This window comes from Oreochromis niloticus, linkage group LG6 (assembly GCF_001858045.2).
Source record: "Oreochromis niloticus isolate F11D_XX linkage group LG6, O_niloticus_UMD_NMBU, whole genome shotgun sequence".
Taxonomy (NCBI): Eukaryota; Metazoa; Chordata; class Actinopteri; order Cichliformes; family Cichlidae; genus Oreochromis; species Oreochromis niloticus.
Window position 1 is genome coordinate 15114568 of NC_031971.2, and position 25294 is coordinate 15139861.

General features: G+C 41.5%; 2 protein-coding genes and 1 long non-coding RNA gene across 10 annotated transcripts in view; 2 read left to right on the forward strand and 1 right to left on the reverse strand.

The window, feature by feature from the left end:
* The first annotated feature begins 1320 nt into the window (after nucleotides 1-1320).
* uchl1 (ubiquitin carboxyl-terminal esterase L1 (ubiquitin thiolesterase)) lies at nucleotides 1321-6935 on the forward strand. Its single transcript, NM_001279698.1, is given in 9 exon segments — nucleotides 1321-1382; nucleotides 1480-1491; nucleotides 1924-2052; nucleotides 2456-2597; nucleotides 2859-2944; nucleotides 4436-4483; nucleotides 4781-4850; nucleotides 4941-4999; nucleotides 5975-6935. Coding segments are annotated over 9 exon segments (663 nt in total). The 5' UTR covers nucleotides 1321-1349; the 3' UTR covers nucleotides 6059-6935.
* LOC109202485 (uncharacterized) lies at nucleotides 6778-8972 on the reverse strand. The gene is made up of 2 exons (XR_002062442.2): nucleotides 8834-8972; nucleotides 6778-6987 (listed from the first exon to the last, which is right to left on the reverse strand). It is a non-coding gene; the product is annotated as an uncharacterized LOC109202485 (long non-coding RNA).
* Nucleotides 8249-25294, forward strand: part of LOC100701197 (LIM and calponin homology domains-containing protein 1) — a 32711-nt gene continuing 15665 nt past the window's right edge. For 4 of the 8 annotated variants that reach the window (XM_005469829.4, XM_005469830.4, XM_013274118.3 and 1 more), the window contains exons 1-12: nucleotides 8249-8704; nucleotides 18328-18398; nucleotides 18510-18579; nucleotides 18673-18779; nucleotides 18867-18897; nucleotides 18993-19103; nucleotides 19598-19725; nucleotides 20308-20378; nucleotides 21846-22047; nucleotides 22204-22404; nucleotides 22863-23171; nucleotides 23339-23608. In XM_005469829.4, coding sequence (XP_005469886.1) covers nucleotides 8594-8704; nucleotides 18328-18398; nucleotides 18510-18579; nucleotides 18673-18779; nucleotides 18867-18897; nucleotides 18993-19103; nucleotides 19598-19725; nucleotides 20308-20378; nucleotides 21846-22047; nucleotides 22204-22404; nucleotides 22863-23171; nucleotides 23339-23608 — 1682 coding nt within the window. In that variant the 5' untranslated portion in view covers nucleotides 8249-8593. The remainder of the gene's footprint in view (nucleotides 8705-18327; nucleotides 18399-18509; nucleotides 18580-18672; nucleotides 18780-18866; nucleotides 18898-18992; nucleotides 19104-19597; nucleotides 19726-20307; nucleotides 20379-21845; nucleotides 22048-22203; nucleotides 22405-22862; nucleotides 23172-23338; nucleotides 23609-25294) is intronic. The other 4 variants (XM_005469833.4, XM_019360070.2, XM_005469831.4 and 1 more) reach the window with 3 other exon arrangements.

Genomic DNA, 25294 nt, shown 5'->3' on the forward strand with positions numbered 1-25294 from the left:
CACCTATGCACATACAATTTACTCAGCAGGTTAGTCTCACCTAAACAGACAAGTACCTGCATAAACAATCAGGTGCTAACACAGGCATATAGGCCAGAATCACACCAAAGGAAGCAAACAGATGCAGAAAAGCAGACTCAAGGAAACAATCCCACTGGAACCCTGGGCTAAGGTCATATTTAGCAACTAAAGTCTGTAGAGCTTTTCTTCTTTATTATTATAGTAACAATTATAATAATTTAATATTATTTAAAGAACAAAAACACAAGCAGATGAATAGTTAAATACATTATCCTGAAGCAGAAAACCCCATGTTTGGGGAAAAAAAAGGAAATAAAAAATCAGATTTTCAAGGACATTGCACACAAAGATTTCATACAAGTAAAAACACTGAGATTGTTGTTGTAAGAAAAACACTTTTCAGACTAACCATCCAGTTCTAGGTGTGGCACAACATGTGATTACAAGTTTTATCAATTCAGGTTTTACTTACTACAAGCCATAAAGTCCTAGCCTCATTTCATATGTAAATATGCTGTTTAGTTACTAATAAGTGGCTGTTTTTAAAGGAGAAAGGCTAAATAATAATAACTCTCTCTGGTAAAGAGACCAGAATAATAGTATTTAGGTATGGGAATACATTTGAACATTTTAGCTTTGGTTATTTATTTATTTTAAAGACGGTTATTTGAAAAAGTATTATTTCTTCATACTGACTTTTTCCACGTTGATTATTATTGTCATGTAACATTGCGAATTATAGGAAAAAAATCTGTTTCCAGTTTTCTCTTAAGTGGTCTGTGGAAACAAGGACTACAAAAGGGGAATAAACGTAGTCTGTGCACTACAAATAAATATAATTAATATTGCTGTGACTGTTAGCTTGTCGCATGTGCAGTACACAGGAGTGCAAATGGCAAAAACGTTGAACAGGTATAAGAAGGCTGCAGTTTAAATCTTATTTAAGTGTTAGAGGCTGCACAAGTATTGTTGATAGGGTGATCAATACGTCACACGTACTTTCTAGAAAGAACGCGATTTACTCGGAATGATCTCGTATTTAGAGGTGTCATTTCATGAATATCTACTTTTATAAACGTAAAGTTCTTTCTGAGATTTACTTTGGTATTCGGGCGTGTAAAACGTTAAATCTGGCGTTTAAGTCTGTCTGATATTTGTCAGGTAGTTTGCTAAATCTGTGCACCGAGGGTTATTTGCTCTGGGCCCACCCCCGCGTCTGTCGGTAAGTGGTATGACCAGCAGCGATAAATAGGGGTACACGCGCGGCTGTTTGCTGTAGTCGAGATAGCAGATTGAAATAGGAAAGTGTTAGCTGAACTTTAGCAACGATGGAGTGGACCCCGATGGAAATCAATCCGGAGGTAGGTAAATGTGTGCTTAATTACAACGGTAATGCTTTCAAAGATAGCAGACTTTTGTCTTACCGCTGTCTTTTTTCGTTTGTTTTTGTCGTTTCAGATGCTGAACAAGGTGCGTATGAAATTAAACATTAGCCGCCGAGTAATGGCGACGTGTTAGTAACCATTGACCCAACCGCCAGGTAAGTTTCACAGGGGCTAATTAGTTTAGAAGGCTGTTAGCGTGTTTCCAGCATCGAAACGCCACCAGGCCACTACGAAGCACCAGTATACCAGTAGAGGTGTAGTTGCATCGCCAACTATCTAGGTAAAAGTGTTAATTGATACTAAAAAAGAAATATCGGGGTTAACAAGAGTTTGACCGTGATCCCATATTAACGGACAGCAGCATCCTTCCCGCGGCTGTCCCAGTGTCTGGGCTAAAGGGTGTGGCCTGAGTGAACCAGCATAACGCAGCATCTCTGAGCAGCTTCTGAGAGCATCGTCTGCTAGTGTGCAACTGTTGGGGACTTGTTCTTTATTCCGTCATCGTTGTGCCTTTCAGATGATGGGAAAGCTGGGCGTTGGTGAAAGCTGGCGCTTCGTCGACGTGCTGGGGCTGGAGGGTGAGCAGCTCTCCTCCGTGCCGAAGCCGTGCTGTGCCTTGATGTTGCTCTTCCCCTTAACGCAACAGGTAACGCTAGGCTAGGGTGGTGGCGCTGACTACTTCCTGGAAGGGTGGGTCGAGCTGTATCGAGTGGGGTGACGCGGAGATGCAGGGAGGGCATGGATAGAAAAAACTCCTGTTGTATAGATGGGTAGAGGAGTGAGAGAGAGATGGCACCGAGGAAATGAATCAGCAGATGCTGTCACTACTATAATTTTGAATGCAAATGTTTAATATTTAATATTTTTACACATTCTAAACAGTTTAAACATACTGCAGTTAATAAAACAATAATGGGATTTTTTTTTTTTTTTTTGATGGTTGAGATTTCCTGACTCGGCTCATTTTAAGTGGTAGACCCACTGCACCGTATTATCAGACTGATGATGACATGCTTTTTTTTCTTTCTTTCCCCCCCCCTGTATGGCAGCATGAGTCTTTCAGAGCTCAGCAAGCTGATAAGGTTTCAGGAGGTTCTGAGGCTTATTTCTTGAAGCAGACAGCAGTCAATTCCTGTGGCACCATCGCCCTGCTGCATGCTGTGGCCAACAACAAAGACAAAATGACTTTTGGTGAGTACAAAAGTGATCTGGCACACCAACTGAACATGTTGTGTGAATAAATATTTAAATTGGTGACTAAAATAATTCTGCCTGTGGAAATTTTTCCTACTGGACTTTGCAAATCTGTTTCTTTAAAATGCATAGAGGAAGTATACTAAATGAAAGGTTAAAAAAAAAAAGAGGGAGAGAAAAAAGTGCTGTTACCCCATGATTCAGCTTGATGTGCATAATCAATCTTCCTGGTATCTAAGCTAATGTTGACATTTTCAGATGGTGCCTCTGCCTTGAAGAAATTTCTGGATGAGACAGCAAATATGTCTCCTGATGACCGTGCCAAACATCTGGAGAAAAACCAGGTAAAGTGCAGTTAAATTAGTCTATAATAAATCTGATTTGGTAGATGAGAATCAGTACTTTAACCCCTAAGGAAATTAGGATTATGGTTGCTCAAAGACAGTAACATACTGAACTAATTAAATAATAATGATACATACATTACAAAGTTTACAAAGAAGAAATGGCTCTAATATATACAAATCGCTCAATAATAAATATCAAGAATATTACAGAGGTGAAATATATGATTGACATTAAACTCTAAACTGTGGAACTTTGTCATTTGTTATTTTACTGTAAAGCATGTGCCATGGGTGTAACTATTGCAGTGTGCACATTGTATTATATGGAGGAGTTGTAGAGGGAGATGGGCAGGAATGATTTCCTGTGTCATTCAGTGGTGCTTTTTGGTAATCTCAGTGTCTCACTGAATGTGCTCCTGTGACTAGCCAGCACATCATGGAGTGGGTGAGAGGCATTATCCAGCATTGTCCTTATCTTGGACAACATCCGCCTCTCAGACACCACCCTAAGGGAGTCCAGCTCCGTTCCCACAACATTACTGGTTTTGCGGATCAGTTTGAGTCTGTTGGCATCTGCGACCCTTGACCTGCTGCCCCTGCATGCAACAAAATCCTGAGCATTGTCGAAAAGATATTGAAAGAAAATGGAGACGACTTTAGCCCTTCCTGTAGAGTGCAGTGGTGTTTTTAACCCATTCCAGTTTATTGTCTGTGTACTCCAAGGTATTTATGGTCCTCCACAATGTCCACATTGACCATGGATTGAAACAGGGGTCAAGGGTTTCCTGGTCCTCCCAAAGTCCACAATCAATCTAGATAACTGGAGTCCATCAAATAATGGAGATTATTGGGACTGCTGAGAGACATTGACATCAAAGTCTAATTGCTGGACAAACTAAAATAAAAAAAAACTTGAATCTTTTTATCCTAAAGTCTTCACATCTAGGAATATTAGATAACTTGTACAATAGTCTGTCTGTAGTATACTTGTGTCGGCCAACCAAATAAATGTAATGGCAAAGTATTATTGTATAAGGGGCTCATCTGACCTGAAATCAGATCAATTGTACAGGGAAACTTGCAACTGTCCATTTTAAAGTTTTAAAGTTTGAAATGACTTGTCCTCTGTGTATATAAAAAATGCTATATTAACATTTTTAATGTCACATAAGTGTATGTGTCTTTATATTTCAGTGTCATATCTGAGACTAGCCTCTGCTAGCAAAGTTGTAGTAAAGTGAAAATGAGTGAATATAATGGCCTAGAATTTCTAGAATGTTGCATAATGGAATTGGTTTTTTAAGGCCACTTGGGGGCGCCACATACTACCAAATTTTCTTTAGATCTAGTAGGTTCACTTGTATACAAAACACTATAAAAACCTTTCAAACTTGTTTGACTGCCCTGCTACTTTTTTTTTTTTTTTTTTTTTAAATGGAAGTATTATGTTTCATTAGTTACATCTTGCACGTTCTTTCCCCCTTTTAGGCAATCTTTGATGCTCACAATGAGATTGCTGCACAAGGCCAGTGTCGGGTAAGGCATTTTACCACAACATCAACACACTGTACCACATTCAGACCAAACACATGTGATGCATGTCAATGTTAGACCTGTGTTGGACAACTTGGACAACTGAAATTGCTGTTATGAGCTGATCAGTTTGAGTCTCAAGTTTTATTTCATTAGCTTCAAGGCAAGTACATTGTTATAGACCACATGTGAGATCGGGTGCGGGTTATTAAAGAGATCAGACTATATATTTAAACAGAAGTAGTTGTTATGGTATCTTTGCTTTTTTCGAAGTTATTCATTCTGTCTCAACCTTCACAGCCAGAAGCCGATAAAGTCAACTTCCACTTTATTGCCTTTGTCAATGTAAATGGACAGCTGTATGAATTTGGTAAGAATTTGGCCCCATGCACAATCCTGTAGTTACTGTCCCTGTATTTGTTTTACATTGTGGATTCTAATATCTTATTTCTATTTCAAGATGGGAAAATAAATGGACCAGTGAACCACGGTCCTACCAAAGAGGAGTCCTTTGTAATGGTATGTATATCCAGTTATTGAACTTTTCAGTTTGTTATTTTCAGTTTTTGAACGTTTACAAACTGAAAATAACAGTCATTGTTCTTTGCATATCAACTGAGTCATGTATTAAAATGGAGAGGGAGTGTGAATGAGCGAGTCTGTCAAACTGGGCTGAGTCAATTTGTATATCTGATATACAAATTGCAGTCATTTAAAATGAGGTTAAATATCACATAACCTGGCAAGGAAATGCAAAAATGTGAGTTTTGCAATTATTCATTTGCTTCTTAAATTTTAATTGGACTATTTATGATTGCAGCAAATGATCACAAGGCAAACCCACGTGTATGTGAGATAAAAACCGCATCATTAAATGTGGTAATTTATTGAGAACTAGTTGTGGTAAAAGATTTGCCTCTAAAGTAAGAATTTGCACTTCAATTTAATTGAAGTGCAACAAGCTGGTTTGTTTTTATGAACATCTGCTTGTAATGCATTACTACTACCAGAGGATGGCAGTATTGCACCTGGCAATGGTGTCGAATGCTCAACAAGTTCCCAGTTAATACCACAGTATTGTTTTAAAATCACCCAGCTACTAGGAAGTTGAATACCTTCATTCCACTATGAAGTAGAACTTGCTAGACTGCTGCTTTCAGAGCTACCTACGTGCACAGCATGTAATGCTGTTGAAACATTCAGAGGATGAATTTCCCTAAACTGGTTCAATTTAACTTAACATGGATCTGTGTTAACTAGCAGCACTAGACCTCATTATCAGGCCATTTACATCAGTGATATTGCCCAGACCTACTAAAATATGAAAATATCAGCAGTAAAATAAACATTAACACAAATGCACAACTTTAGGACAGTCTCTCCTCATATTCTGAATGGTGCACTCCCATTTTAAAATTACTTGATGTATTGATTAAATATAGTGGATAAAGTTTTGAATAATTAGTTGACATGTCATCTTTTGATCATATCTAGGATGCAGCCAAAGTGTGCCGTGGATTTATGGAGAGGGAGAAAGGTGAAGTGCGCTTCTCTGCGGTGGCTCTCTGTCAGAATTAAGATGTTCAGTAGGACACCAAATTGAGCAAATTGTAAACCAAAATGTCCTGGAGCGTTCACATGGCAAACAATCAACAAGCAACCTGTGTGCACATACATCTGCAGACACTATGCACTAAAGCACATTGTTTCCACATTTCTCTTATTTCATGAACAAAGCCTTGTTTAGCATTAACACATGTACACAAACACAATCAGAGCCCTTTGTTCTGCAGACACTAACAGTACAAGCCTGTCCATACAGTTTAATGTGGTTTAGCTGTGAATCTGTACAGCATGTGGTCATTACCACTGCTTGTGTGCACATGTCTGCAAGTTTTTTTCCACTGCATCTGTGTCAAACTCAGAAGACTGATGTTAAAATACCTTTTGTGCCAACAAGTGTGACAGATGAGACAAAAGATGTTGAGGGAAGTTTTGTTTCTGAAGCCCTTTAGTTTTTGTGTGGTTGAGTTCTTAATCTGATGTTCCGCTGAATAGCCCAAATGTATCTGTAGGAATAATCAACCATTGTTTAGAGCAAAGAAGAAACCTTCTCACTGTTTTGAAACATCTTTGGAAAACTGTTCTTTCTGATAAGCTTGAGTTTAGTGTGATCGCAAATCAGTTCAGTTAATTGCTGTTCAAAAAATTAACAGGCACCTTATTTAAAAACCTAAGGATCCACAAATGATCAAACGCATATACCCTTACTGTGCCAGTTTAACAGATAATGCAACTTCCAAAGTAAAGTAGGGACCATCTGAAGTGCTACTGTATGTTGGTTGTTGTGCAGTGCTGGGTGTCTGGCTGTGTTTGAATTGTTTACCTTTCTGCACTTTCAAATCCTATGTTGCTGTCGTTATACTGTTAATACTGCTGTGGGAATATAATAAAGCAACTGTTGTCTCCTTGTCCTGTTGTCCTGTCTCCTAATATCCATTGGGTATCTTTAAGAAAACCGTACAGGGAAATCAACTACTGCTGAGAACTTTTCTGTCCCTGCCATTACTCTAACATTACATGCTTTTAGCTGACACACAAAGTGAAACTTTTGTCTTGTGATGTGGTTAAACAACCTCAGGCTCATCCTGAACTGCACTTGGCTGCTGTCCAACTTCAAAAGGTTGAAACTGGAGGAGGAAAGAGCTGTCTATAGCACCTCATCATTGTGCTTACATAAGACAGTCTGTGCTGCAGGTGAGCAGGCAGCATACTGGCACGAGCAACATTTCATGCTTTGATAATAAACAAAGGAGTATGACAGTACACTCAGGCAGTTAGAGCGGAAATACTGCATTTATTTCTTACTTAGAATGTCTTTCTGAACAGGTCACTGCATCAAACATAACTGGTTTGACCTGCCAGCCGAAAAAGACATTTAAGCTCAGTGATCTGAAACCGCTGTTATCACCAGTGCTGATAGTTACACATGACCAATCCATTCTTTTTAGTCTGTGTGTGTTAAACTCCAACACAGGCAACTTAATTTAAGTTATAGCTCAACTTAACTCTGACCAGACACCTGGTGGAGTTGGGACTGGAGCTCACAGGTTCTTGACTTTTTAAAAAAAAAAGGAGTCTGAAGCAGGACAACCTGGTGTGGGGGGGGCGCAAGAACCTGTTATCCTGCAATCCCCCCCCCCGCGGAGATCTTTTTAGTGCTTTTTTTTTTTTTTTTTTTTAACATATACATGATGTCATGTCATTAATTATGGGACAGACTTCAATATTGTTACAATATTCAACTAAAGAGTGTTATCAACTGTGTTAAAGGTATTGTATCTTGATTATATCATGTTTTGGAGAGTCATACCAAACAAATCTGATTTTGTGAATAATTGGAGATGATAAAAGGGCATTCAGACTGAATAAAAATAAAATCCCGCACTCATTTTTAAAATCTCAAAGCTTAGCTTGAATTTTAGACGACAATTTGGTATGAAATTTCGCACAGAAATTTGCGAACATGTGAACCATAAGTACCCGTGTGTGGCTCCAGGCCTATTGGATACAAGAAAACGCGCTGACTTTAGCTGCCTGTGATTTAAATACTGCAGTTTTACATTGCTATGGTGCTCTTTGCTTCACATTTTAAAGCCTACAGTCTACCTGTGCTCAGGTATGACCAGTCCCCTTCAAACACATTATGGGTCACCTTCGTACAGCCCCCCGCCCTCTCATCACTCTCTCTCTCTGCCTCTCTCCTATCTATCTCGACCTCCCCCGCAGAGATTCCTGCCTGCGCGTTCACGTTTCTCGAAACGCGCGGCGGGGGCCGAGGACAGAAGCCTCGCGCAGTTCGGCGGAAAAGAGTCGTTATTATTTTTAGCGCCTGGTTCGTGTTTCGCGAGGGGTCGCTTCTCTGTCTCTGCGCCACAGTCTGCGCAGAGCTCGCGCGGAGCACGAGAGGACCCGCCGTGACTGAGCGCGGAGTTGTGGGGGAAGCGCGCGAGGACGAACATAACGGGCTCCGGACACAGACCATCTGAAGGGAGGCTTATCACATATCACGTATCACCGTATCGTTCGGCTTTGGTCTCGGCCTGTCCGGAGATGGCTAGCCCCGCTGCCTCTGGAGATTCACCGAATGCCCCGCGGGAGCAGGAGCCGCTGGAGCAGCACCATCCCGAACCAGCCTGTCGGGAGGCTCAGAAATGGATAGAGGTAAGTGAGGAGAGGGGGGCTCAGAGACGCTCCGGGGCCTGCTGCCATTGCACACCGGGGACATAAACGGGTCATATAGTCACACGCTGTGAGCGGGGATATAAATAATCACCCTCGGCGCATCGTCACCTGTTTGGGAGGAGGGGGACGATGCGGTGTCCGTGTGGGACAACAGCCACTGTACGTGTGAAAAGTTTTCACCTGTGCCGTCGTCCTAATGACACTGAACGCCAAAACCTGCTCTGTAGGGACTTTAAACGCCGCTCGGGCTCGAAAATAAACCGTCATCATGAAGTAAAAGCTCGCAGAGTGTCGGTTTGTGTAGGGACGATGGAGAGCCTGTTTTCTACTTGCTAGGAGGAGAAACGCCCCCCTTTTTGAGGCGCGAGGGGATTCCGGTTGCCATGGTTATGAAACCGGGCCAGTGTTCACGCACGAGATGCTTCACTGTACCCACTGTTGATCGCATCGGATGAGATTATCATTTGCTGCATCGCTTCCACCATCATCTGCTCGGATACAGTGCCTCCTTCCATCAGCCTGAGCGGTGATTCACGGTTTGCCCGCGGAGCTGCTGCCTTATGACCTATTTTATACCTCCAGAGCGGCTCAGCTACCTGCTAGCCAGTATTTCAGATAGAGAAGATAAAGGACTGGAGGTGCTTCAAAATGACTATTTTTGTTTTTTAATGTTAAGTTTTGGCTTTAGCCTCACACCATGCTGTGTTTTCACAGCACTCCCACAGACTGTGCTGGCTGTCCTGTACATTAGCCAGTTTGCCACAGGCTCTGGTAGAGAGAGAACAGGATGCTGTTATGGATAAAGCCCCTTGAAATGTTTAACTTTGTTTCCTTCGTGGTCCTACTTAGAAGAGATGTAAATACAAAATTCATCTTTAAATTTATGATTTAATTTTTTAGGGGAAAAGGAAAATCTATGAGATACCTCTATATGAAATCATAACTGTCCCTCTTGTTAAATCAAGAATGAACTGTAATTAATCAAATTTTTTTGAAAGCTGAGTACAATTTCACTAGTCACTGCCAGGCCTGATTACTGTCACACCTGTTGAATCACTTAGATAGAACCTGTCTAATAAAGAGAGGTAGCAAACTAAAGGAACTGAAGGATCTCAACAAACTCACAATTTAAAGAAACTCAAGAACAGCTGTGAAACAAAGTTATTGACATATATCAGTCTGGAAAGGGTTACAAAGCTATTTCTAAGGATTTGGGACACCAGTGAAGCACAGTGAGATCCATTATTCACAAATGGAGAAAACTTGGAACAGTGGTGAACCCCTCCCAGGAGTGACCAGCCTCACAACATTACTCCAAAAGCGTATTGATGATTCATTCAGGAGGTCACAAAGAACCCTGAACAACATCTAAAGAATTGTTGGCCTCACTTGCCTCAGTTAAGATCAGAGTTCATGATTCAACAATAAGAAAGAGTCTGGACAAAAATGGAGAAAAAAAAGAAAACCACTACTGACCATAAAGAACATAAAGGCTCACATTTATTAAAAAAAAACAACAACAAAAAAACATGTTGATGAACCCAGAGACAAAAAATATTCTGTAGTCTAACACAAAAGTTTTGGGAAGCTTTAAGTCCTGTTACATCTGCATTAAACTAACAGTATTTCATGAAAAGAACATGATAGGTAATAGCCAAATGCACCAGCAAGTCCTTCTCTGAGTGGCTCCAAAAATAAATAAATAAATAAAATGAAGGATTTGGAGGAAGCTTCATTAAAGTCAGGACTTAGATATGCTTGAAAACCATCCAATGTAGGTGAATTAAAACAATTCTGCAAAGAACAGTGGGCCAAAATTGCGCCACAGTGGCGTGAAAGACTCGCAGCCAGTCATCACAAGTGCTTGATTGCAGTTCTTGCATCCAAGGGTGACAGAACCAGTTATTAGGCTGAGGGGGCAATTAGGATAGCTGTTTTCCCTCAGTCATCATTTAAAAACTGCATTTTGTATTTACTCTAGTCACCCTTTGCAGTTGGACAGCAGCAATTACTTTTTCACAGCACTGGAGCTCACACTTGGTTGAATTTTAATATAGAGTAAGTCTCCGTGCCCTGTCATCAATGAGATGTGAAAAACTGCAGCAAAAATGGAAATCAGAGAGTAAATAAGAGCCTAAAAATGAGTCAGTAACAGTGACGTTACTGAACCTGTTTTAAAACGCTGAAGCTCGACCATATTTGAAGAGCAAGCTCTACATCCATTTTGTCCTCAGTAGTACTTGTCCTCTTTTAATGACAGTCCTGACGTCAAGGCTACAAAGGGTTAGATCTATACAAGAAAGCACACCTAATACTGAATAATACTCATGTTTTTGTCGAGGAGAAGCTGGATTCAGGAAAGCTTCATAGCCAAACAGTTCGTTTAAGTGAACAGGCCTTTAATGAGTGCGTACAGATAAGACTGAAATCCAATCAGAGATTAAACAACCAGCCAGTGCACTCAGTGTAACAGTGGCTCCTAATCTGGAGGTCAGGACCCATGGGGTTGCATAATGATTAACAGGATAGAAGAGTAAAAGGACTGATGGTCCTTTAGCTGCGTCAGTGATAATAGGGTACTTCTGGTTGTTGTCAACATGAGAATAATGGATTTGTTTTAAAGATAATTCATAGATGAGCTCAGATTTGTTTAGTTGCAGATTTTTTTACTTGTTCAGCTTTATGAAGTTTGAAAGCTTTATCCATAACTTGGAGTATTGTATTTCAGGCTGTGTGTGCTTTATTTACATGCACTCCATTTATTGTGACTTGTACCATCATTTAACAAGCATTAGATAAATAACTTTACATACACATTGTTGTGCTGCCTCCAAACTTGTAAAGATGGGACAGTATATTCAAGGTACTGAGATGAGACTTTAAAACACAGTACTGTCTTCATTGAGAAGAAAATAGGTCTTCAACTTTCAGGTTTATCTTAACACTCCAATCTTGGAGATAACAGTCATTTTTAAGCCCTTCTGCAGTTGGCTGAGTCCTCTTTGGTTTTTTGGGACCATCTGTCACTTTCATAAGTACAAATACAGCTTCAGCACCTGATAGTTTTTGACCCAGCGCTATGGACGGTGTTAGCTTTTCCCTCAGCAGCAGACACAGTCTAGTCTAGGTTAATGCCCGCCTCTTAATCTTAATCTCTCCTGCGTCTTTGCTCCGTGTTCCTCTCGCTTTGTCGTCTTCCTGCCTCCTAATACTCCAGTTATTTTCAGGCTGCTCAGGCTCAGCCTATTTCTGGTGGGGTATTTTTACACTCTCACAGGTGGGGATGGTGATTCAGGGATGACCATGCCACCAAACACTCCCTGCAACTTGTTCAGTGCCTGTCTGCCATGTCTGTAAACTATGCAAAGTGTATGCACACTCACGCATGCCAATCAGCTATGCATGATACTCCTGACAGCCTTGCACACTCCTCGGACACGCCCCGGTCGGGTGACACCGGTCACTATGGGAACATAACACGGGCAGGCTCTCAGGTGTCACTCTTTCCAGTGGGGGCAGTAGGCTATATATCATCAAATGACCCGAGCAGGAAATTCAACTGGCACCGACAGGGCCTTTCTATCTGTTTATAGACAAGACAAGGCAGGAGTGTCACAGGGCTCATACACACAGTCTCAGCTGCTGAGCAGGTTAAACTCAACTTGAACCTCAGACAAACGTGAGCCTCTGCTTTCATCAGCATACACCACATAGCAAGAGATAGAGTCAGATGCATGGGGAATAAACTGAAGAATGTGTATGCCTGAATAAGTGTGTGTGCGTGCGTGTGTGTGCCAGATGTCACAGCTGTCCGAGTCAGATTAACGCTGATAGTCTCAGACAGCCAGCCGGGCCTGCACGGGAGAGTGTGAGAGCATGGATTCATGGATTTTCCATGCATCAGATGGTGAATGAAAGAATTTCAAAACACTCGCACAGGCTTGTTGTTAGCAGAGGTTTCTGTGGTTTGTGGAAAGTCACTCTCATGTTTTACACAACACGCACAAAAAAAACAAATTGTGACAATAGATCGACTGGATGTGGTAATGTGGTATTAGTCTCTAGTGCATGAAACAGTACTACAGTTTAAGGTTCAAAGCACATGGAAATCTACACACAACCATATTTATAGTGAAGTATTTAAACAAGTATTATTCTTGTTGACCGTGTGATTAAATTTTAAGATCTGGGTCTATGTAGTGAACATGGCTACCGTTTATCCAAAAAGTACAGTAAAATGTAAATGAAGTTATTAGAAATGTCTAAATATGTTTTTTGGAAGCTTCAATACTGGATGGTACCAGCCTGGTTGATAGATTTCAGCCGGCAAATAAGATGACATTTGCTAATGTCAATGGCCGATTTATCTCTTGGTTTGCATACTTTAAAAAAGTTATCCATCCGTTTTTGTATTGTTGTTACCCTGTTGGGTGGGTGGGTAACCAGTATGGACACCTAAGTTTATGAATATGGTAACTTCAGAATGAGTTGTGTTGGAGTTTCAAATTGATAACATATGGATATCTACTAGAAATGATGTATTCCAATCCTGCTGACCTCAAGGTCAGAGGTCAAATTTTCCGAAAATCTTGTGAACTCATGAATGAGGTGACGTAGGATTTTGAAATTGATGCCACGGGTATATCTGCCAGGAGGCTGAGGGGCAAAGGAATCTGCATAGATTTCTTTTTTTCATTGGTACAGTACTTAGTATAATTAACAACAAAATAAACAAAAAGAACAAAGAGGGGCAGCATGGTTGTGCTATAGTTAACTCTGTTGCCTCACAGCAACAAGGTCCTGGGTTTAAATCCACCATCTGGCCTTTCTGAGTGGAGTTTAGTAGGTTAATTGGTGATTCTAAATTGGCTGTCTCTCTGTTCCTGTGACAGACTGGGGATCTGTCCAGGGGTCCTATGGCAGCTAGGATAGACTCCAGCTCCTCTATGACCTTGATTTCTCATTACTGGCTAGACATGGTTTGGATCTTGTGGGAAAATTAAAAAATTATTTCATTATAAGTTGATGTGTTCAATTTGTATTGAGTCTATTTTCACAAAGAAAAGCATCACCTCATTAAAATATGGGTGGTTGGATGGATGGATGTTAAACCCAGAATATTACACCCAGGTTGGGTGTAATATTGGTCTGACAATTCCTAATCATTTATTAAGTAATACTATGTACTGAAAAAGTTTATCTTTTTCCAAATATTTTGCATAACAAGTGAGCTGGAATTACATAATGAAGTGAATTACATAATGAAGTGCCTCTGAATTTGTATTTAACATAAATTGGGGGGGTTTCACAAGATTACAGAACATTTATATTTGGAAAAAAAATAATATGTAGATTTAACTCAGGAGGTTTCCTGACAATTGCATCTTTAGCAAAGTGGCCCCAAATTATCATCATGTTTAGTCTGGACCTGTGAAACCCTGTCTTTTACCACCTAAATGGATTACAGCACATGATATTTTTCTCCTCCTCTGCTTCCTATGTGTCTGCTCTCTCATTCTTTCCATCTTTTCACAGTTGTTAAAATAAAGGGTACTTTGGCCTACTTCTGCATCTCCCTTACCCATCTACACACACACACACACACACACACACACACACACACACCTCAGGGTTTAAGTGGTAGCTGCTGCTGCCATTCACGCAGGGTGAGCAGAGCGATCCACTATGAGCGAGGGTCGAGTTACTGTTACTGGCACTGAAATACCTTTGAGGCCTTTGGCTTGGGTTTTTGTAGCTGACATGAATACACACAATGCATAAAGCCCCAGTTCTTCTTTTGGCATCTTCTCTTTTCTCTTCTGCTTCAATATTTTTGAGCTCTCTATCAAAAACATGCACACTTACATTAGTCACTGTGTTTAATCGCTGCATTTATTTCAGTTTCAGCTCACATAACCAATCGTTAACCACCTCCACCTCCCACCCACTGTCTGTTTGCTGTCTCCTCCACACACATACACAGACACACACACACACACACACACACACACACACACACACACACGAACTATACAAAACACAAACAGTAGTCCTGCTCTCCCCTAAATACAGTACTCTACTCTGAGAGTAAATTATACATGGCCGTGCTCTAAATGTTTTACAGTCTTTAAAACACCTAACGAATACCAGCCTGCATTTTAAACGCTGTACTGAGGAGAGACTGCTCCTCTCTTCCTGATGTATCTTCAAAGAGCTGCTTTCATGTTAACACTTTTTTCTTCAAGGATCAGTTTAGAATTAGAGTTTAGGACTTAGCTAGGAGATGTGTGTGAATGAGGGGCCTCACAAAGATAGACATATAAGCTTTATGTGTGTGTTTCTCTGTGGGCGGGTAAGAGGGTGACACACAGAGTGATGAAAGACAAGAAAAAGAAGTGGATGCCAGTGGGAAACATCTGTTCATCACTTATATAACAATAAAGAAAAGTGATATTGTTTTCATAGCTACAGATGCACTGTGCTTCCGTGTGCTCTTCTTCAAGTACAATATGTGCAGTGGAACTGAAAAAGAGAAATTGAAATAAAATATGTTGTATTTTATTTCAGTTTCTCTCTTTTTTAATATAATACATTGTAAATGGAGTTTGCATGTTCTCTCCATGTCTGCGTGGGTACTCTAGCATCCTCCCACAACCCAGTGTACTTGTACATGTACTTTGTGGGGTTAGGTTAATTAGTGATGGCGGCCAATAAATTCAAATGTATTCTCAGTGATAAACTTTAATCTGGTATGAGTGATCTCTTCTGGGGTGATGTCCACAAGGGTTCATTGAATGGTCTGATGAGTATGAAAGACATGTGAAGCATGTGCTATGGCCTGTACAGACGCCCAAAAGAGACCCAGAGATTTGGATTGTTAATGCCAAGGAGGATTAAAGCTGTTCTCATGAGCCACACACCTTGTGGTTTTTTCCTGTAATTTGTCACCAGTCTGTATATGTGAAAAGCAGAATCAGAGAGTGTGGGCCTGCATTTAACGGTTTGGGTGCTAACTGTAATCTCTGTTAATCTGGATTAAATGTCTAAACAGCATTGGTCTCTTCTCATTCATTCATCTTTGGCCTCTGGTTACACAACTGCTCCTGAAAGCATGGCGTGCGGGTGCGTTGGTGTGAGGATGGTAAATCACCTCTGGTTTTCCTGATTCTCTCCTCTCCTACAGGATAGAGTCCAAATCAGAGCCTAGGTTAGAGGATTGAGGTTATCGCTGCGGCATATGGGAACATTTTGGATAAAATAGAAAGAGGACGCTGAGCAGTGTGTCAGTGACATGGCGTCATTCTAATTTGGTTTCAGCTGATGAAAAAATGCTGGGGGAAGGGTGAGCAGGGAAGGAACAGGTTCCTCTGTCAGGAAAACAGAGAGGCACAAATCCAGGGCCTGTGTATGCATGTGTCCTGTGAGTAAATGCTTCATTATGGGCTGGAAATAATGATGGAAGAACAGAGAACTATGTTATTTACGCCAAGGGGAAATTCAAATACCTAGGAGCTCATTTTAAAGAAACGATCATCCTTCCAGTCATAACAATAAAAGGATTAGATGTGTAAAATAATTTAAGAAATTGTGATAAAAACAGGAGGTGCGGTCCATCCAGCTTGTAGCAGAAGGCAGAATGTGTACGAGTGTGAGATGATGTTTTAGGTGGCTCCACTTCCCAGAGAGTGTCCACTGTTGCCCGTTATAGGTTTCAGTTTCTTCACAGTTTCATTGAGGCCTAATGTACATATTTTGTCAATTTTGCTGCAAATTTACAAAAAAATTCTCATCTTTCGGGAGCCATTTAAATTTTCTCTCTAACCCAAAACAGTTGAAGAACATGGTATTGTGACTCGTGCATGATAAAATCTACGTGGAGCTGATTTTTTCCGTCTGTGTGTTCAGATAGCATTATCTTGTGAATGCCTTGTGCTATCATGATAAACCAAATATTCATGTAAAGCTTGTGTTCTCTTCTTTATGAAATGAAGAGTTATGATCATTTAAAGAGCACTTGTAAAAAAGTGAGTCCAGCCTTCTGCCAAGCAGAGAGTTGGCTTTTTCCACCAGCTTGTCCAGCCGTCTCAGTGGGAAGAAGAGGCGGCTCTGTCTCTTCCTGTAGAGAGCATTGGTGTTCAGCGACCAGTCCAACTTGCCATCCAATAGGACCTGTCCTTGCCTTGTATGGAGACTGGCAGATGGGATGCTCTAGCTCTACTGAAATCAACCACCATCTCCTTGGTTTTAGTTGAGTTGGGAGGCAGCTCCTACTGCACCAGTCCCTGAAGGCCTCACCAAGGTTTCTGTATTAGTGCTCTTGTCCACTACTGATTCATGTCACAATAACTGTGTCATCACAGTATTTTTGCATGTATTTAAAGTCCGCTGTGTATAGTGTTAACATGAATGGTGCTAAAACAGGCCACTGTGCGCCCGCTGTATCACACCTCACCGTCCCAGAGACACAGTTCACCAGCCTGACGAACTGAGGTCATACTTACAGTGTTGTCTGTTACCCAGGACATCAGGAAGGGATCCACACCCAACCCCTCCAACTTCTTTCTCAATATGAGAGGCTGGAGTTTGTCCAAAACACTTGAGAAATCAATACACTAGATTCTCACATGCATCCTGGCTCTCTAGGTGCGTGTAGGTCCTGTGCAGCAGGTAAAGGACAATGTGGTCCTGGTGACAAAAACTGGAGGGGTCCTGGACATGAAGCCTAGCTTCATGAGGGGGAGGGCCAGACACTCCAGGGTCTTCATAATTTGGTAGGTTAAGGTCATATATTTTTCTCAACCGGTCAATATACTCTGAGCACCGGTTTGAGACAGGATGTTTTCCACTATTCCAGAACCACTTTCCTTTGGCTGCTTCAGGCTCCTCTTCAGTTCCCACTCCAGACACCTGAGCTTCTCCTTGTCCTCCTCTTCGAATGCCTGCTTTTTTTTCTAGTTAAGGAGCTTTTTCATGATCCAGGATTTATTTATTTATTGGGAAAGAAACCACATGTTTCTAACTGGAGCCACAGCATTCCTGCAAAAGCTAATGTAGTCCCTGATGGTGTCCATCCTGCTGTCATTGTCCACATCTATGTTGTTATCCTGTGACTCCAGCAGCACACTCCAGTCTGTGCACTTGAAACACTCCCTAAGACACCCGCTAGCCTCCAGAGACAATTTCTTGAATGAGCGGGTGGTAACAGGTTGCCCCATTACACAGGGTTTATATGTGGGCTGAAGGAAGACCAGATTGTGATCTGATCTGACAAGTGGTGGTAAAGCAGTGATATCATTCACATTAGCATCTTAATGCTAATCAGTGCTTGTTTATTCTAACTAAAGAGCTGAAAAGTATTTGCTGATTAATTCTACCAACAGTAATAGAATACCAGTCTTTTTTTCTGTGTTATATAATGTTGTAAATAGAACATTTTGATGAGTTTTGGCCTGTTTTAACCGATCATACAGAACAATCCACAGGTGTTTTATTTATTCTGTGATATTTTAAAGAAATAATCACCCATTTTATGCAAAGAGCTGCTCTCTCTGTGTCCCCATCCACCAGCTTTACATCTGTGTTTTCCTGTCCTTCTTCCACAGGCTGTAACCGGGAAGAGCTTTGGAGACAAGGACTTCCGCAGTGCGTTGGAGAACGGCATCCTGTTATGCGAGTAAGCCTGTGACCTCACTTCATATCACTTTTTGATGTCTCAAGCATCACCAACATGCACGAACTCCCATAAGACTCAATAAATCTCGGCCTCTCCCCCTCCTCTACGCAGGCTCCTAAGTGCGATCAAACCAGGACTCGTCAAGAAGATCAACAGGCTGCCCACCCCCATTGCCGGGCTGGTAAGGAGACACTCTCCAGTGTGACACTGATCTCTGTAAATCACCCCTGTTCATCAAAGTGATGAAATGACCGGCTGTTGCTGTCTCCTCCAGGATAACCTGTCAGTCTTTCTGCGTGGCTGCGAGGAGTTGGGCCTGAAGGGCGCCCAGCTGTTTGACCCAGGGGACCTGCAGGATACTTCCATACGAGCTAACCTCAAGTAAATGAGTGAATGTGCAAATGTGTGGTTTGTGTTTTTTACAGTAGCAGAGTAACATGCAATAGTAACATACTTCTCTCTTGTTAGGGACTCAGACTGCAACCGCAAACTAAAGAATGTGAGTTGTTATCATTTTTTTCTTTCAATAGCTTCAGTATTAGTCTGTTTGGCATTTATAAATGTACCCTAAACCCCCGTGGCTGTGTCTCTCAGGTGCTGAACACAGTGTACTGGTTGGGGAAAGCCGCCAGTGGCTGTGCTTCCTATAGTGGGCCTACTCTAAACCTCAAGGAGTTCGAGGGGCTTCTTGCTCAGATGAAGTTGGTGAGTGAAATCACTGCGAGGTACAGAAAGGGCAGATGGTGTGGGGGATGGACCTGTTAGTTTCCTGTCTTTGTTGGGGTGTCCGAGATGGGAAACAGGAGATGGGTTTGTTTTTGTTACACAACAACACCTGCAGACAGGATATGAAAAATTGTTCAGACTGGATCTGTGGACTCCATTGAATCAAGTCTGTTTAAATAAAATACCCTTTTCTACTTTTTGCTTCTTAGACTTGACCACACATAACTGAGCTTCTTCATGCATTGCTCCTGCTTCACACAGTCGACTGCATATTAACCTGAGATACCATTAACTTGAGATCTGTGGACTCAGTGGTCTCTTTTAAAAAACAGCTAAAAACTCATCTTTTTAAACTTGCTTTTGGTTGGGTTTTTTTATGTTTTAGCTTTTCTGTGAAGCACTTTGTGATTTTTATCTTGAAAGGTGCCATACAAATAAAATTTTACTTACTTGTGTGCCTGATGTGCATGTAGGAGAGCGAAGAAGGAGGGGACAGTTCACAGAAGCGCAGTGTTAGAGACAGCGGTTATGACTGCTGGGACTCTGAGAGGAGTGAGTCCCTTTCTCCACCACGGCACACTCGAGACAACTCCCTAGACAGGTGAGACACATCTGTCAACGCTCCTGAACATGCCATATAATTTGCTGTTGCAGGCACAAGGGTATTTAAAATTGACCTATTATGCGATTCCTAAATGCCTAATATAAGCATCTGCCATCAGCAGATGCTTATATTAGGCATGGCCAAAGTTTATAATAAAAAGGTCAGTGTATGTATAAGTAATCCCTGTGAGGCTGTTGCTCAGGTTTCAGACTGCTGTCGACATTCATACAGAGTTTTTCGCTTTGTTCTGTATGATGTCACAGAGAAAGAACGGGTTCCCTACCCACCAGGTGTTCACACCTTATTTTTAAATGGGGGTCGGGGGGGGGGAAACCCACGCTATGAAGCATCCGGCGCACAGTTTTTGTTCTGATGTTAGAGTGTATCAGAAGAGAGCATTGCACTGCTTTTATCTTTGCCAGGCCAACTCTGGGCCCCAAGCCTTATGTTTAACACCCCTGGTCTACCCTGAATTGCACAGCTTTTGACCTCCATTTGTGTTCAAACAAGTGTCCCATCAGTGACTTCAGTTGCATCATGTCTAATGTATTCTGGTATGTGTCCTTTTGTTCTTGACAGTCTGGATTCCTTTGGCTCACGCTCGCAGCACAGCCCTTCTCCCGATGTCGTGAATCGAGGAAACAGCGACGGTCAGTTCTGATGAAATGCCTCTGAAGTGGATCCTGTTTTTATATTTTCAGAGAGCTGTGTTTGCTTCTCACCACTTCTACTGTGTCAAGCCTTTGTTGCGAAGCTGATGGCCTGCATAGCTCCCAAATGAATCTCAAAGGAAAACTGCAAAAGTGTGGATACCCAAATACTGAACTACAGCATTCCTTTAAATACAAATCCACTCGTCCAGAATTAGACTCACTGCTGTTCGACAGCATGCTGGTTGTTTAACCTTCATATAGTGCGACCGGTCAGACTGGCTGAGGGCAACAGCTGAATATCACAGCCTGTGTGTTTGTGCGTGCATGTATGTGTGTGTTTTGGGTCCCAGATGCAGCAGCTGTTGGTCTCAGTAGCAGTCTCTAGAGGTTTGGACCTGTGAAAAGACACAGGCTGAGGTTAACATCCTGCCTGTCACACGCCGTGTGTGTGTGTGTGTGTGTAATGGAGGGAGGGGGTATCGCAGACATCCTGTTTGTGTCTTTTATGTCGACACTATAATGTATCGTATGCTCAGCAGGGTTACAAGAAAAACACTACCCCAAAACCATAAATAGCCTTATTCCCTACATTTCCTGTAGGTCACGGAGGTAGGAGTAGAAAGGACTTTGTGATGTTGCTATAAATCGATAAAATGCTTAAAAGTATCTATAATCATCATGTTACAAGTAATAAAAAAATACAGTGTTACCGTTTCTTTGGCAACATTTAGAAAGAACATTTACACAAAGGATTACCATGTGATCTGTGTCTGAGTGCATCAGCTGGGTAATGACATCTCATCCGTGGGTGTTTGCACCTGGTATAAATAATTGGTACTAATCTCATTATCTTGATCCTGCACTTATTGTGGTTGTTAATGTGCAAATTAGTTATCTAGAGCCTGTCGAACTTGTTGACAAACAGGATTCATGCCAAAGGGGATTGTCACAGCCTTCAGTCACTTTTTGTGAATGAAGGCTGTTGGGCTAGTGGGAGATATTTGCTGTCAGGGCTTTGAGGCAGAAGGCGTTCCTTTCTTTGATATTATTTTCAGTTTTCAGTTGCAGTTTGATTTGAGAAATAGCTCTGCTCGGTAAGTTTAGGAAAAGATGGTTTGCGTTGAAATACACCCTTTTAACAACATTAACCACATCTTAGACTGCAGTCTGGGAGGCAAACTCCTGCTATGTATCTTTATCTGTACATCTGTACCTATGTATGTATCTGATGAGTCTTTTTTTTAAGCTACTAGGAGGAACTGAAGTGGCCTTTAAAATGTATTGGTTGCATTTAAATGGAGTTTCTCTTCTCCTGATTAGAGTCAACTACAGAGTGCATCTCAGTGTCAGTGAAAACTGTGTCCTGTATGTCTCTATGTGTTATATCGAAGGTCTAATTTGAAGTAACTGCACGACCTTCAGGATTATTTTCTCTGTAATGCTCTGTTGCTCTTTGTTGCCCAGGGCGAGGCAGCGACTCAGAGGCCGATGCCCCCAACAGGAAGCCAGATGTGCGGAAGGACGACATGTTGGCCAGAAGGACTTCCAGCAAAGAAGCAAGAAGTTCTGTCCCCTTTAACCAATTTCTTCCTAACCGAACCAACGCCACCTCCTACATCCCAACTCCACGGCGAAAACCACATACGGAAGAGAGAGAGCAGCGGAGGTAGTGAGCAACATATTAAAAATAAATTATGTGGCTTTAAATGATTTCTAAAGCAATACAAGTGTCACAGTGGAAAAACAAAAACCGAGGTGAAAAAAGAGGTAAAAACACAAAAAACACAAATGTGCTTTTTTTAATCTTCCTCCCATTCCTCAGTCAGCCACAAGCTACTGCAGATCAATGCAAAAAAATTACACTCCTCCACAAAACCTCCAAGACTGTCACTTGGGCACCTGAGAACAATGGGGGAAAACAGGAAGAGGAAGTGGTCACCCAGGAAGTGTTGGAGCAGAGGAGGATGCAGAAGCTGGAGAAGGCGGGAATTAAAGTTCTTCCTGCTGTCGTTCGCTACAGCAGGTCAGGGAGGATGGGCATGAGAACTCCTGCCTCTGCTGTGGTGGAGAAACAGTTTTGTTTACATGCACTAACATGAACTTATGATGGTATAAACAGGTGCTCTGGATAAAACTTTGGCTTAGTGATGCTGTCTGCCTGCAACTGTCTTGCTACTTTAAGGAGGATGTTTGTGTGATAGCCCACTGATGTCTGGTGTGACTGTGAACTAACTGATTTGTCATTGCTGGTTTTATGGAGAAGAGACATATAGGAGCAGTTAAGCCATGTCACTTTTTGTTGTGATAGAGGTTTCAGTTGACGGGAATTCTGTGTGGTTGTGTCATTGTGTTTCTAAAACACATAAAGACACATCTGACTACTGACCTGGACTAACAACCGTTTGGGTGCATGTCAATCAAAACCTGCACATTACTATCCTCTGAAACTGCCTCGCTGCACTACCCCGTCTCTAACCCCAGCCCTCCCGAAACGGAGGAAAAGGAACCGAGGTCACCGTCCCCGAACATCATCCTCCGCCGTGATAACGACTTTTTGAGCTCCCAGAAGTCAGCGTGGGATTCCCCCTCTGACGGGGAAGAGGAAGCAGCGGTGCGGAAAGTTCCAGATGTCCGGAGGGATGACTTGGCGTCCAGGCGAGCTCATCGTGGCACAATCGCACCCAAAGTGCACCAGTTCATCCCTCCTCCTTTATGTACCGATAAAGACAGAGAGCGCTGGGAGGGCATCAGACGAGCCTCGCAGCAAATGCTTCAGGAGAAGGAGATCAGGTTAGCAAAGCGTGGTGTTGTTTTGACTCCATTTCCTCTCGCTCACCTCTAAACGTTCTTCTCACTCTTGTTTCTTTGCCTGTTGCGGTCACTTGTGGTTTGATGTGTTGCGCTCCACTTTGATGTGTGCTGTGTGATGCTGCTGTACTGGCTCTGTGGTTGGACAGTGAGAAGGAGGCGGTTGCTGACATCATTACACGCAGAGACAACCCCTTCCTAAACGCTCCCTCTTGCCACGAGGAAGAGGAGGATGAGGAGGACGAGGGACACGAGGGGAAGGTTAAAGCGATGCCTAATAAGCAGAAGGATGACCTGGCTCGTAGACGGGCTCAGAGTAGGCCCCTCCCTCACAGGGACGGCCCGGTCAGCTTTGTGTCTTCCTCCATGAGCCAGGCAGATATGCAGAAGTGGGAGAGACTCAGGATGAGTGAACCAAGGTGCCCAAAACACACACAGTCTGTTTCAGCAAACACGCAAGACAATGCATGTAAATGCTGCTGTATGCAAAGTGTGTGATCTTTAAAAGGTGACAAGAGAATGGGTGGTGTGGGTGGGTGTGTTTGTTTATTGCTTTATTGTAGTCTTGATCAGATCAGCAAACTATTTATTAGTAAGCAGTTCTCATATAAAGAAGTGTTTAGTTCCTTTTTTTAGCTGAAGCAATATAGATTCAGTTTGTGTCAGCCACTTTAAAACCCCCAGCAGCATTTTTCCAACAGTGTTTTGTAACAAGGGTGTGACACAGAAGAGTATCATGTCTGGTTTTTTAATTGAAAATGTTATCAAAAAGGTTTAGGATAATGAAACTGAAAATGAGATGCTTTCTATAGAATTTAAAAAGGCGGAAAAGTGAATATTCAGCTATCTAAAACCCAAATAACAAAAACATACCTGAAATTATAACTTTAAAATAAATAATTGTTGTAAAAAACAACACGTAGAGCCCGTTAAGCAGCCAGAGGAAAATTCAGAGATTTAGACTTGATTGTTTTGTGCATAATAAATGAGATATAATTGGTTACATTTTTAGGTATGAGTTTTAAAAATGACCTATTTCTTCCGATTCCCAATTTTATTCCTGACTCAGTGTAGCGTAATAGAAACACAAGAGCACAGTTAATATAATTTTGTTTTTTTGAATGAGTTCTGGTTTGTTTCAGAGTAGCTTTGTTTCACTTCAGCTTTTTATTGTATAAACTGTTTTGTTACAGTTTATCTTCTATTAGTTTCAGTGTCACTTTGATTATTTTAGTTGATAAGGGGATTTGTCAGGACAAGAAGTTCAGAACAGGTATTGTAGTACAAACCTTTGACTCGCGTGTTGTAGACATCATAGTCTCAATAAGCATATGTAACAAAGCCTCCTCTAAAGACATATTTCCTTAATATTATTTTTTTTGGCACAATAGCATTTCTGTTTATTTTCATTTTTTTTAAGCATGTTTTTGTTTATTATGATTTAGGTTTTAAAAAAATTCTCGCTAATTTTTAAGTTTTGGTCAACAATGATAACCTTACACCACAGTGGTATCAGTTTCTGGAGTTTGTTCCTGGCAAATTAGCATAGTTCTCAAAATGTCAAACACTAATTTTACTACACACCTGTGCCACAGCACTATTTGGATCATTCGTGCTGTTGGCAAAGTGACATATTTAATCACATTAATAAAAGTTTAAAAACAATAGGCGTAGTAGTGTTTCTCAGTGATTATGCAAGGGGAAAAAAAGGGTCCCTTTAGCCTTTTGCTAGGTGGTTGCTAGACAACACGATGACATCATAGTATCTGATATAGATAAAAACCTTCAGGGGCCTAAGATGTATCTGTGTATCAAGTTTGATGGCTCAACTCCTAATGGTCTAGGAGGAGTTTGTGGACAAACAAGCAAACAGACAGTAGTTTGCGTATTATAGTCACATTTCTTACATTTACGAACAATTAAATAATTATCAACAACGTGAGCTGTCACTAGTTAAGCCTTTAAATTAAATAAAGTTTATAGGGCTCTCAACAGTCTCTTACTGTTAGATATTTAGAGTAATTTTAAATTACATCTCCCTGGACTTTCCCTTCTTCCCTCGTCTCTGTTGTCCCCCTGTGTTCTCGCCTGCTGTTTGTTCTCCT